General features: G+C 52.2%; 1 protein-coding gene across 7 annotated transcripts in view; it reads left to right on the forward strand.

Moving 5' to 3' along the window:
* Positions 1 to 13,775, forward strand: part of TACC2 (transforming acidic coiled-coil containing protein 2) — a 202,951-nt gene that overhangs the window by 43,507 nt on the left and 145,669 nt on the right. For all 7 annotated transcript variants that reach the window (XM_039250488.1, XM_039250483.1, XM_039250481.1 and 4 more), the window contains exons 4-5: positions 2,089 to 7,314; positions 7,867 to 7,980. In XM_039250488.1, coding sequence (XP_039106419.1) covers positions 2,089 to 7,314; positions 7,867 to 7,980 — 5,340 coding nt within the window. The remainder of the gene's footprint in view (positions 1 to 2,088; positions 7,315 to 7,866; positions 7,981 to 13,775) is intronic.

Here is a 13,775-nt window from a genome sequence, read left to right on the forward strand (position 1 = left end):
CACACTGCCATGGACTGCTCACACTGTAAGAGCAGAAATTTACTTTCTCACGGTTCTCCAAGCTGGGGTTCCAAGGTCAGGGGTGGTTTCTGAGGAGACCTGTCTTCTCGGCCTGCAGATGGTGGCTTTGTGGTGTGTCCACTCATGGCCGTTTCTCTGTGTGAGCACACTCCTGCTGTCTCTTCCTCTTCTGATAAGAACACCACTTACATTGGCTTAGGACTCAACTTGTCTGACTTTATTTAACCTGAATTACCTCCTTAAAGGCCCTATCTCCAAATACAGTCACACTGGGGGTTAGGGCTTCAATATATGGATTTTAGGAGGACAGGATTCAATTTCAAATTTTAACAGGAATGTCTCCCACCTTGCCCCTGTGTGCATCCCTGATGAGTGAGTGAATATTCCCTGCCTGCATTGGAAAGCTGGAATTCTGGAAGTGAACGTGTAGAGTAGAATCTTTCCTCCGGTCACATTCAGAGCACTGTGGGCGTGTGAGGGGTGCCTGGGTGGCTCAAAGCCTCTGACTTTGGCTGAGTTCATGATCTCACAGCTGATGAGTTCAAGCCCCATGTCAAGCTCTCCACTGTCAGCACAGAGCCTGCTTCAGATCCTCTTTCCTACTCTCTCTACTCCTCCTCTGCTTGGATACATGCGTGCTGTCTCTCTCTCTCTCTCTCTCAAAAATAAGATAAACAGTAAAAGAAAAAAAAAAGCACTGTGGATGTGTGAATACTTGAATATGTATGTATGTAAAACTTACAAGACCACTTCATAGATTTTTCTCCCTATAATAATTTTAAAGAGCGTGGGGAAAGTCCTAGAAAAACAATACTTCTATTAACCTTGTATTGAGCAATTTCTCTTGGCAGTGAAAGGTATATGATCATAAGAAGTATATAGAATCACAGCTATGTCAGAATAAGAAAATTGCATCCTTTAAAAGATCGTGTAGGAAGAAAAGGAAATTCACGAGAACACTTCAAGTATCAAGCATGTGGGTGACATTTTTCCTACTTTTTCAAATTTTTGTATTGGCCATGTATTATTTTAAAATTTTTTAAATGCACTTAATAAAAACCATGGAGACTTAAAAAGCTCAGTCCGGATATGGCATGTGATGAACTATTCTTCAGTAACTGGATACCTACAGCAAATCCATCATTCTGAGCCGCGTTCCCCCAAGTTGCCAGGTTTCATGGTTTTGCTTCCCATGCTGTCCAGCGAAGTAAGTTCAAGTTAGGGCAAACATGGGCATGAAGGTAATTCAGCTCCTGAGAATTTTACATATAGGTCACATGCAGGATTTCCAGACCTAAACAGACTTGAGTTTCAGATTATGCCACTCACAGTACCACATGTTGAATTTAAGAATCGAGTCAACTATTATCAAGAATAGCCCTTTATTTCTTTTTTAAAAAGTTTGTTTACTTATTTATTTAAAGAGAGTGCAAGTGGGGGAGAGGCAGAGAGAGAGGGAAGGAGAGAGAATCCCAAGCGGGCTCCGTGCCGTCAGCGTGGAGCCCGACTCAGGGCTTGATCTCACAGATCGTGAGATCGTGACCTGAGCCAAAATCAAGTCAGACGCTTAACCAACTGAGCCACTCAGGTGACCCAAGAATAGCTCTTTATTTCAAAGCGTGGCTTTGCCCTCTTGTGGCTTTTTTCTGAACATCTAAGGGTCCATGTATGTACTTAGGGCTTCCTTGTAAGTTACACGGAACTGGCTCAAACCCTCTATTATGGTTTATAACTATTGAAATCTTTCTCATTCTCCTGCATTTTGGACTATTGGGAATTTGTTTCCATATTTCTCTGTTCACAACCGAGCAACATGGAAAGCTCCAAGCTGAATTTGTGTGATACCCCTGCATTGATTTTTGGAGAAAGTAAAGGCTTGTGTGATGGTTATGGGAGGGGGGGATTTGGGGGGTGTGGTCTCTTCACAGAGAGGAATGAGCTGCATGGGGATGGTGTGTTTTGTGGTCTTAAGCAGGAGAAAAGGTGGGGGTGATTCTGCATGTGATGTGGCTCTGGCTTCACATTCATGAGAATGAATGAAACACCAAATGTTTTCATTGTTGGCAGTGCCGGGCACCGAGGCTCCCGCCCCACTTCTGAAGGCGCTGCCAGCCTGGATCCGTGCTTCGTGTTCCCAGAGGTGACAGAGCCGAGCAAATGCCCCCAGGAAGCCTGGGGCCCAGAAGCTTCGCCACTGCCCTGGCCACCAGTGTCCTGGGAGCACGGGTGCCCCCCAGCCTCCACGCCCTTTGCCGAGGGCCCCCCAGAAGGTTGCCTGGCAAGCCCCGGAGCAGCACCTGAAGACTGGCCCCCTATTCAACACCCCAGGAAGGAACCTTCCCCACATGCCCATGGGGATGCCCCAACAGCACGTGTCTCTGAAGGAGACAGTTCTACTCAATGCAACGTGGGTGCCATCGTCCCCAGTGCCCAGGAAAGAGGGGGAGACCTGAAGGAAGACGGACATAAATTGTCTTCCTCCAGTTGCACTGACCAGTTGCCAGCAATGTCACCAGCACCCCCTCAAGAGCTGATGAAGGGACAGCTGTGCGGAAAAGATGGCCAGCCTGGTGGCTTCGAGTCCCGAGGGAAAGAGGCAGGTGGCCTTCCCTTCATAGAGTGCAGGCAGGGGGCGGCTTCTGTACCAGTTGCCGCTCAGACAGACGAGGAGAGCTCAGCTGGCCTGGAGGAGCCCCCCACCAAACACGAGACCCTGACCCCAGAAGACCCAGCGCCCAGGGCCTTAGACAGAGAAATGTGCCAAGTGGAGGTAGGGCTTCAGACTTTAGCTGATGACTCAGGACTCCTCAGGGTCTGCCCTGCCACCGAAAGCAATTCAGGGGCTGCGCCCGAAGCTGGCACAGGTTCCCGGGAAAGCTGCCAGCAGCAAATGGGAGCACGTCTGGCACACACAGAGCTGCCCAGGGCTCCATCGAGTCCCGCCCTGGCTCCCGGACCCCAGGACTCTGGGAAGGAGGCCGTGGATGCCAGTGGCGCTCAGGGTCCCTTGCAGACAGAGGGCCAGGGAAGCAATCCCAGTAGAGGCAACCTGCTCTCAGGGGCTTCGCTTGTGAGCGCAGAGCCTTCCCCACCGGCCCCGACAGAAGAAGTACGTCCACCTTCAGGCTCCACTGGGCAGCCAGCTGCTGGGGCCGGTGCTGCTGCAGAAGAGCCCAGCTGGCCCACCAGAGAGGTGGTTTCCGGGGCTGCAATGCCAGTTCTTATGGGTCCGGCCAGAGGGCCGGCAGACATGGGGGTGGCAGGATGGGGGAAGCACGCAGCAGGTCTCAGAAATGAGGGAGAAGGTCTAGAAGGGAGCCCTGCAGAGGGTCTTGAACCTCGGCCCCAGGAAGACAGGGGAGAGCTTTCAATGAGGGACCATGAAGTCCAACAAGGGGTACCGCCCCCTGCCCCACCCTGTGCATCAGGTGAAAGTGCCAGAAGCTCACCGGGGCCAAAGGATGAAGCCATGACCCCTGAAAGCCCATCAGAAGCTGAGGAAGAGAGCAGACCACCTGGGGCCAAACCCAGGGGACAGAAAGAGGTCCCAGAGCCACTTGACAGCAGAGCTCCTGAGAGCTCACCGGGAGAGCCCCTCGGGGTCTTCAGCTACCAGTCTGACTCAGAGGCAGAAAAAGACGAGGTTTCCGAGCAGAGCCATGACACAGAGAGCACTGTGCATTCTGGCACGGACTCAGCACAGCCCCTCAAGAAGGAGGGTCCTGGTCCCACCGGCAGGCCTGGCTCTCCATCGAAAGAGGCAGCTTGGAGCTCGGCGGCCTGCGGGGTGATGGGGGAGGCCCGTGTGGCCTGGGCCTCTGGCTCACAGCACAAGCTCCCTGCGATGGGTCTCCTCCTGCCACCTGCGCCAGACGGAAGTGGTGAGCACATTCTTCCCGAAGAAGCCGTCCGGGAGGGGCCGGAGCTGCAGACTCAGTGTCCTGACACCCTTCAGGACACTGGGGGATTGGAAAGAATGGACCGTCTTCCTGCTTTAGAATCTGAGAGAGCAGATTTCCTGTCAGCTCATGCTGCAGAGGTCAGCCCCAAGGCCCAGGAGGCCGAGAACATATCAGAGACAGAGATGAGGCGCCCCCCGTCTGTGCCAGGGCCCGGCAGCTGTGACGGGGATGGCTTGCTGACATTGCCAGGCCAGCCTGGTGGGCTGGGGCATGAGGCGGCTGGTCAGGAAGTCCATGCTGATGGGGACTTGGGCAGTGGGGAGAATTTGGCCATGCACCCTGGGCTCCCGATGCTCAGCCTGGAGCAAGATCGGCAGGGAAAGCCGCCCTGCCTGGGGGACCACCGGGCACAGGGGGCTGCTTCTGAGAGGCCCTCAGCATCTTCTGAGAACCCTCTCCAGCCACTGCAGGCAGACCCAGAAGCGTCCATCGGGGACATGTCCCGGGAGAAGCCCCAGCACTGTGAACACGAGGAGGACACTTACCCAGGGGGTCTAGGCGTTACGAACACAGGCTCAGATGCTCCTCAAAGACCTGTGAGGCCTCTGGAGGATGCGTGCTTGCCCACTCAGGGCACAGAGGAGCAAGCTTCCAGAACAGGGCTTCAGGCTGCGCTCCCCAAAGACAGTCTGGCTGCTGCCCCAAGTTCAGCTCCCAAGGACACAGTTCCAGAACGTCCTGCCACCCAGCAGCCGGAGCCAACGGCCCCCGTAGGACCGGAGCTGCCAGCGCTGGGGCAGAATGAGCCAGAGGAAGCAGGCAGCGGCCCGCCCTCCGGGCCCCCCCTTCCCGCGGCAGACACCTCGAAGGACCCTCGCCCCGCAGATGTCTTGAGCGGATCGGAGACCTTCTGTGCCACGCAGGGGCCGAGCGAGTTCCGGCAGGAACCGGCAGGTGTGTCCAAAGCCAGCAGTCGGCGTGAAGAAGCTTGTCTCCGTGATGCAGGAGTTTCAGAAGCGGCCGACGCTCAGCCCCCGCTCCAGGGCTTGGGTAAGACGGAGAAGGCAAGTGGGAACACAGCGGGGACCCCACCTCGTGGGCCTGACTCAGGCGCTCTCCTGGACGCAGCTCACGGGACGCCGGCCCCAGCGCCCGCCAGCCTCGGGGTCACACCCACCCAGGATGCCCCAGACAGAGAGGCGTGGGGTGAAAGCCAGGGAGCCAGGCAGCGACCGGCGCCGGCCGCGCCGAAGGACATGGAGCAGCCCACGGCCCTGGATGCAGAGGCCCAGGGGCCTCTTGGAAGTTGCCCAGCGGCCCAGGGTCGAGGTGCTGATGAGGGCGCTGCTGAGGCCGGTGGGCACGCTGAGGAAGGAGACCTGGGGGAGCAGCGGGCACTGGAGGGGTCAGCGGGAGCTGCTGCGTGGGGCGGCTTCCTTCATTCTGAGCAGGGCGCCTCCCCCGGGAAGGAAGCTTCTACCTTTGCCCCCGGGGGGCCCTACCAAGCAGAGTTGTGTCTGGCCAGCTGCCAGGATGCGTTGCTACCGGCCAGAGAGCTGGGCTTGATTCCCAGCAGCAAGGTGGATACTTCTGCAGCACAGGCTGTCCCCAGCCCAAAGAGCCACCTACTACTGGGGCCACCAGAAGAGGCCTCCCCGGACACCCCCTACCTGGATCTTGCTGGTGCTGCTGGGAAAGGGGCAGACCCTTGTCTCATGGAAGAGCCTCTGCCTGCCCTGGAGCATGCTACCCCCATGAAGATTTCTGCCGGCTTGCTGGCCTCTCTCTCACCACCAGGAGCTGCCGGTGGGAAAATCTCTGTGGCACAAGCCAGCAGTGGAAGCTCCAAAGCTGGAAGCTTTGAGGGACCTGTGGGCTCTGTCCCCTACCTGGACAGGATGCCACTTCTGACCGAGAGTGAGCAGATGATAGGGGAGGAGGGGGCGAGAGCGCCCGGTGCAGGGACCCAGCCGGGGGAGATGCCAGCGTGCTCTGCCAGTGAGGGAAGCATGGCAGGTGATGATGCCCTAAGGGAGATGGAGGGCAGCGGGGAGAGGATGGTGGAACCTTCTAAGGATCCCAGGAGAGGCACCTCAGGTGGTGTGGATGCAAGCTCTAAGACGGGCATGGGCGTGATCGCTGGGCTCCCTGACTTCAGGGAGCACATCACCAAGATCTTTGAGAAGTCTGTGCTCAGAGCCGTGACTGCGGATCGGCCCCAGAGTGCAGCAGGGGAAAAGGGGGGGTCCGAGGGGAGTGTGCAGGGCAAGGACCTCGCGGGGTCCTCTCCAGACGAGACTCAAGGAGCAGCCATCGCCCCTCCCCCTGCCCTGCCCGCTGGACTTAGGATGGGCACAAGGGAAAAGATGCACGAGCTGTCTATGGAGGCTGAGATCCCTTGTCTGGCGCCCCAGGAGCCCGGCCCAGGAAAGCTGCCGGGTCTGGCGGCCCCAGTCGCAGCGCAGAACCTGCCAGGTGCCAGCGTGGGACAGGAAACGACTGGTGTCCTACGGATGGTGCAGGACAGTGAGAAGCCAGAGAGGGCTGCGGAGTTTGAGCCGGGGCCTGGGGGCCAGCCCCCCTCACAGCAGGGCGGGGGCCAGCGGGAATCAGCTTCGGGTCTCTCCTCTCCAGCAGCTGTATCGTGCACGCCCATGGGAAAAGCTGCTGACTTCCAGGTGGCTCCCCAGAGCCACGGAGAAGGGGCCTCAGCTCCAGAAGACAGAAATCCCCCTGGAATGTACCACCAGGAAGCCTCCACGGGCGACAGTCAACCCAGAGAGGATGACAGTGCCTGGGGCTGTGCTCACACAGGGGGTCCCAGTGCCATGCCAGTGTTCACCTGTGCCCTGGGAACACCTTCTCCCCGTGGGGCTGTTCCGCTTGTGGCTGCAGCCATCAGTGCACCCTGGACCCCCAACACACCTGGGGCTGAGCAGAGGCATGGAGGTGATGCTGGGATCTCGAGAAACTCCCCAGGCCAGGAGCGGGCCCCAGAGCCACAGGCTGGGGAAGTCGCAGCCACTCCCCTGGAGCCCAGCTCGGCGGCAGGAGCTGCTGGCGAGGCAGAGGGTGACGTCACTCTGAGCCCAGCTGAGACCAGGGCATGGGTGTCTGCTGACCCGCCTGAGACAGGTACTACAAGGATGTCCTCGGGTGCTGCTCCTGGGCCAGTGTGGCCAGGGATGGGCGGGGCCCCAGGCTGCTCTGATGGGGCCCCGGGCACGGAGGAGAGCCTGTCGGTGCACCAGCTGGCAGAGGAGCAGCCAGGCCCTGCGCCCCCTACTCCTGCCGGGGGTGGCAAGCTGCCAGTCTCATCACCTCCAGCGCCTGACGGACCTCAGGACCCACTGCTGCAAAACCTGGCCCCAGGAGCGCTCCACACCGAAAGGTATAGACCAGGCCAAACACCAAGGGGAACACGGGGCCAGCGTCACAAGTGATTCCCATCCTGGGTTTTTAAGAGTCAGTGAATTAGATGGGTTTTTTTTTTTTTTTTAAAAAGCTAAGTTGTCCGTACCTAACTGTTGAAATTGACCAGCTTGCCACCTCTGAGTGTGCAGAGTCTCAAAAATGTGAGCAAAATGCTGGAAGCGGCAAGCGGTTTGTTCGGCGTGTCCTTCCATTCGCTTAACGAAAACTGTCTGAAAAGCGTGGAGTGTTTACTGGTTGGCGGCACGCTCTTGGGTCAGATGTTAGAGTCAATCGTATGTTTTCCTGGTGCCCAGATACATTTGCTTTTGAATCTGGATTTATTTATACAGAGAGGCCCAAATAATCCAAAGGCATCTCAAAGCCGCTGACTGCCGGAAGGTGATTTTGTCTAGGGATTTGGGGGTGGTACCCATTTAAAGCTTTAACTGGGAAGTGGGCTTTTTTCAGTAGGATGCAGAGACAAATTCTTAGCTTCTTATCATCTGTTGCTTTCTTTATGTTATCCCAGAAAGAGCCCCGAGACTGATCCATCGACGTCGCCTTCAGTTCCTGAGAAGGATGCCGGAAATGTCCTGGGCAACGTCGTTTCAGACGAGGCCAAAAGTGTGGGAGGAGCAGAAAGGTCAGTAAAAAGGTATCGGCCTTTGGAGAACCATGAGGCCTTCCTCTGGCAGAGACACCCTGGGTGTTTTGCAGAAGAGAGTTCTGCTGACACACAAGTCCTTATATAAGAAAGAAGCAAACAGCCTTTCCCACTCGTCATACGGGTGAGGCAGCGCCCAAGATGACTGAGGGCTCCATTGTTATAAAGGGGATGGAGTGAATTTCACATCTGAGTTTATCACCTTAAAAAAACAACAACAGCTTTATTGAGATGTAATTCACATGACATAGAGTATGCTCATTTGAACTGTACAATGTGGTGGCTTTTAGTAAATTCACAGTTGTGCACCATCACTACAGTCCATCTTAGAACATTGTCATCCTCCTCAAGAAACCCTGCATCCCTGAGACATCACGCCCCAGCCCCCCCAAGCCCTAGACAACCACTAATCTGGCGCATTGCCTTCTGAGGCCAATGGGCTCAACACTGATTTAATCTCCGAAGCAGGAATGTCTACTCACCAACCCCAGTCACAGTCCATAGAGATCTCGAGATTAGGAAGCAAGTGACAGGTGTCACTGTGAATCCCGGACCCTCACACTTGTGAGACATGCGTCTGCCGCTTCTTTCCTCACTGAAGTACCACCTGTGGCTGTAGAAGAGCAGCTGCTCAGAAGTTTGACCTTCCTGGGGAAATGTGAACATCCCTGGACCTTTGGCTGTTCTGGTGCTGTGTGTGTATGTGTGTGTGTGTGCGCGCGCGTGTGCATGTGTGTGTGCACGTGCGTGTGTGTGTGCGCGTGTGTATGTGCGTGTGTGTGTGTGCACACATGTGTGTGTGTGTGTGTGTGTAGCAGGGTGGACTTTAAATTCGTACCTGTGGCAACCCAGTTGCCTACCAAACAGCTGCAGGCATTTCATAAATGATTTGATTCATATTTTGCACGTGTGGAAAGAATGCACAATCACCTGTTTTTCGAGTCTGAGCACTTCCACCGACACCCAGCTGCCTTTCCTGCCCTATAAGGGCACCTCTTAAAATGCTGCGCCAGCGAGAAGCAGGCACGTGCTGCCCTGGGCAGATGCAAGTGTAATGTGTGCACTGGACACTTGTCTTTGCTGCTGACTAGCATATAATCGCCGCCACCCCCAGCCCTTACCAGTGTGTGTTTTTTATACTCTCATTTAAAGTGCAGGAGTAATCTCTAGCTAGGAAAATCCTCTCCCTCCCCACAAATGACATATTAGCGCCCTTCTCAATGGCCCTGGAGTCTTTATCACATTCTTGGAGAACTCAGGGCCAGGCATATGGTAGCTCAATAAATATTTCATGGTTCATTGTGGTAATCATTTAAACATTTAAAATCATAATTTCTAAATTAATATTAGAAAAGTATAAAGAATAAGAGAAAACTCTACAACCACACCACCTAATGATTACTGTTACTTGTTATTTTGTGTATTTTTAAAAAATATTTATTTACTTTTGAGAGAGAGAATGAACAGGGGAGAGGCAGAGAGAGAGAGAGACAGACAGACAGACAGAATCTGAAGCAGCCTCCAGGCTCTGATGAGCTGTCAGCACAAAGCCCAAGGCAGGGCTTGAACTCGCAAACCGCAAGATGTTGACCTGAGCCAAAGTCGGACGCTTAACCGACTGAGCCCCCCAGGCGCCCCTTATTCTGTGTATTTTTATTCACTCTTTTTTTTCTATTTAAACATATGTAGAGTGTTTTGCCCCCTGCCGTCAAAACTCTGCAAACATGTCTTGGCTGAAGTGGTATGACTTGATCACAGTTTATTGAGCACTAACATTTACGTGATGAGTAGTATTTCTGTTCCCATTGCTCTGATGGAGGGTCTGCAGGGTGGTAGACTCTTAGAATCTCTTAGAGGTGTACCATCTGACTTGACAGCCGTTTGTCACATGTGCATGGTAATGCGCTGTGAGTGTAAAATACAGACTGGTGGAGCGCCTGGGTGGCTCAGTCGGTTAAGCGTCTGACTTCGGCTCAGGTCATGATCTCACGGTTCATGATTCGAGCCCCACATCAATCAAGCTCTGCATTGACAGCTCAGAGCCTGGAGCCTGCTTTGGATTCTGTGTCTCCCTCTTTCTCTCTGCCCCTTCCCTGCTTGTGCTCTGTCTCTCTCTCTCTCTCTCAAAAACAAATAAACGTTAAAAAAATTAAAATACATACCAGATGTTGAAGATTTCACATGAAAAAAACCCCACAAGATACATCGCTAATAATTTTTATGTTAATATCTGTTAAGATAATAATATTTTTGATATATTGGGTTAGAATATATTATTACATTTCATTTGAGTATTTTTTTTTCCTATTTCTAATGTGGCTACCAAAACTTTTAAAATTACACGTGTGGCTTTTGCATCCTTGGCTTGCATGGGTGGCTCACCGTCTATTTCTGTTTAGATCATTTGGCTCCAGAACCTGTCTTATCCTTGTCCTTGTCCTTGAAGGAAATGAGGAGGAGGGCTGGCTTTTCCTGTACTTTGGGTTCTTGGGGAAAAGGCCTATCCCAATCTCATTGGCTGAGGATTTCCAGAAAGAATTGTGAATGGACTCTCTCCTCCATCCTGCTGGGTAGGGTGAACTCTGGTTCCCCTCCCTCGAGGGGGACCCGGGGGCAGCAACCTCTGAGCAAATAGTTTACGACAGATTCCAGCTTACACTTGGCAGAACCATCAGAGATTTCCAGAAGATAGAGACCAGCTCTTTCCAGCAGAATTAGGACACAAGCCACAAATGTAATCTTAAAGTTTCTACTAGCCACAGTCAAAACTAAAAAGAAACAAGTACCATGAGTTTCAATAATATATTTTATTTAACCCAATATATCACAAATATTACCATTCTAACATGTGATTGATATAAAGATGATTAATTTGATATTCTGCATTTTTGTTTTCATACTAAGTCTTTGAGAGCTGGTGTGTATTTTATTGCCACTGCACTCAGTGTGGACCAGCCACATTCCAAGTGTCCAACAGCCACGTTGGGGGTGGGGGCTGACCTACTGGACACCACGGCCCCTCCCGGAGCTCTGACACCTGTCGACAGTGATCCAGAAGTCCACACCTTCCCATGGGGACCCCATATGCCCACATTTCTCTGCCCAGCAACCTCGTTCCTATGAGGTGTTTTTTTTAAAGGTTATTTATTTATTTTGAGAGAGTATAGGGGAAGGGCAGAGAGAGGGAGAGAGAATCCCAAGTAGACTCTGCAGCAGCATTGGGGCTCGAACCCACAAACCCCGAGATCATGACCTGAGCCAAAATCAAGAGTCAGACACTCAACCGACTGAGCCACCCCTCATTCCTGCAGTTTTAACACAAATGTTGGAAACACTTCTTTGCCTTGAGGAAGAGGCTCAGTACCTTTGGTGAATCCTTTTGCCACGTGGGAGCCGTGCTGTGGACCTGGGCAGGCCTCAGAGAAAATTCCGCGAAGGGGGCGCACAGACTGGGACTAGAAGGTGTGGCCCGTGAAAGTGACATGCAGCAGTAGTCTGGGGCAAGTGGGGTGGCCACACTACAGCAGATGCTACCAGGAGCTGGGGTGGTGATAAAGGTCAGAGCAGGGGCCCCAGATTCACAGCCCAGCTCTGCTCCTTAGTTATATACATAGCCTCAGTTTTCCCATCTGTAGAAGGGGACGACAACAGTGATTCGTGGAGTTGCTGTGAGGGCTGAAATCATAGATTCCAGTGAAATACTTGTACATTCTGCTGCTCGGTGGCTGTCAGGTTCCCTGTCACCTTTCTCTGTGGGGTGGCTTTTCCTCGTGCAGTGAACCGAATGGCCCTCATGTCTTCCCATGCAACTGTTCTCCTCAAGTTGACATTCCAACCTGGCTGCCTTTCTTTTCTAGACTGAATTCCTTGTCTGCTAAGATATCGTACTGGCTGAACAGAGTGAATTCTTTCTTACCCCTACTGTGTAGCCCACAGGGATCTGCTTCAACTTGGAAGTTTGTGAGATTGCATTTTATTCCCAAAGATACTTCTGAGTATCTGTCACCGGGTGCCATATTGTATCATATTCCAATTAAAAATCTAATGTTCTGAGTTGTGATGGCAAGAGGAAGGCATATCAAAGCCAGATTTTCTACTCTTGTTGGTTACCAAGTGCCGTGCTTCTGTTGAATTTATTGGGTTTTGGAGATTCTGTAGTCTTGAACAGAGCTGATACTACGATCAGGTTCAGTATCTTAGAAATGTGTCTTTTCTGCTTCGGTGACAGTATAGTTTGATAACCCAACCCCATACACATGTAGATGTCAGGAGCACAGGCATGATTATTGCTTTATTTCCCACATTTTGAAGCCAAATTGGTGCTGCTGGTGGACGTGTCTTGGGTATCCTGTGGCTTTGCCACCACCCCACACCTGAGGGGTCCGTGTGCCCCCAGTTCTGAGCCACAGGAGTTGATTTCTACACTGTGTGGTCTCTGCCTGTGGGAGAGTGTGGGGCCCTCAGGCGGCCTCCCCTTATCTTTAGATTCTTCTGCAGAAGGTGCTTGACTTTGATTTCAACTTTGTACACATATGACTCTCCTCCTTGTGGCTGGAAAATCCTGAATTTGGCATTTTGATGACACACCACTGATGGTCAGGTATGTAGTTTTGGAAAACTAAATCCAACTATATCCAACTTGGAAAACTAAATCCAAAAATATCTTGGATATCACCGAGCTTGCTTTTTGCTGAATATTTATTTACAGGGGTCTTTTTCTTTTCCATTTGGGGGAAACAGTTGGAAAGCTATCATTTCCAATTATTTTAGTGCATGTTGAGAGAATTTAATTATTCCCAGATGCTCAGGGTCCTAGAGTAGACCTAGGCTAACCCGTGAAGGGCAGTTGGGTTGAAAAGTTGAGGGAGGTCAGGAGGGAGAGGGGAGGGAGACAGCTGGCATAGTGCCGAGGAAGTCCTAGCTGGCCTTGACAGTGGGCTTTGGATCATTTTTACCCTTCCTCCCACGTTGGCTTCCCACTCAGTCTCCCTCTCTTCCTTCTCTCTCCTCCTCCTCCTTCTAAAATTACCAGCTGTGACACCGTGTTTTTGAGTTTAAGAATAAGGTTTTGAGGATGGCTACAGCTGTGTAAATTAAGAAAGAGAGAGCGAGAAAAAAAAAAAAGCATTCGAGCGTAGTTCTTTTAGGAGGTAAAGCCAGGACGACAGATCCCTCTTTCCACCAAGATCCTTCTGGGTTCAAGTTCATATTCTTTTGGTTCTATTATTTTAAACTCCCTTTGGAGAAGGGTTGGCCGTTACAGACCTCCTCTGGCACTCCTTTTACTTGGAGCTGCGTTCTTCCCAAACAGGAGAGGGCTGAGTGAGACACACCCGTTCACATCCCAGCGGCCTCTCACTGGCTGTGCGGCCTTGGATATGCTGCTCAACTTTTTGATCTCCTCATAACTATTAAATGGGGGGAAAACAACCCAAAAAACCACTTCTCTGTTAGGGTTGGAGTTAGGATAAAATTAGAATGTTTCTAAAGCGTCTGGTACGACGTCCGGTGTATGGTATTTAACCATATAATAAATAAATAATGATAGCAAAAATGGTAACTACTATTATAATTTTATATGTATTTATTCAAAAGCATCCTGGCAATTAAGCAAAAGGAAAATGTGGCCACAGTCTCTAAATGGGATAGTCACAGCCCCTGCAGGAACACGGAGTCTGACACTGGATCAGAGTCGTTTTCCGCTGCCCGGCCTGTCCGTGCCTCCATTGTCTATCATGTCTAAAGCTGCTCAGCTCCCGGAGAGCTTGTTACGT

The sequence above is a fragment of the Hyaena hyaena genome, unplaced genomic scaffold (genome assembly GCF_003009895.1).
Source record: "Hyaena hyaena isolate Hyena2069 unplaced genomic scaffold, ASM300989v1 scaffold_367, whole genome shotgun sequence".
Taxonomy (NCBI): domain Eukaryota; kingdom Metazoa; phylum Chordata; class Mammalia; order Carnivora; family Hyaenidae; genus Hyaena; species Hyaena hyaena.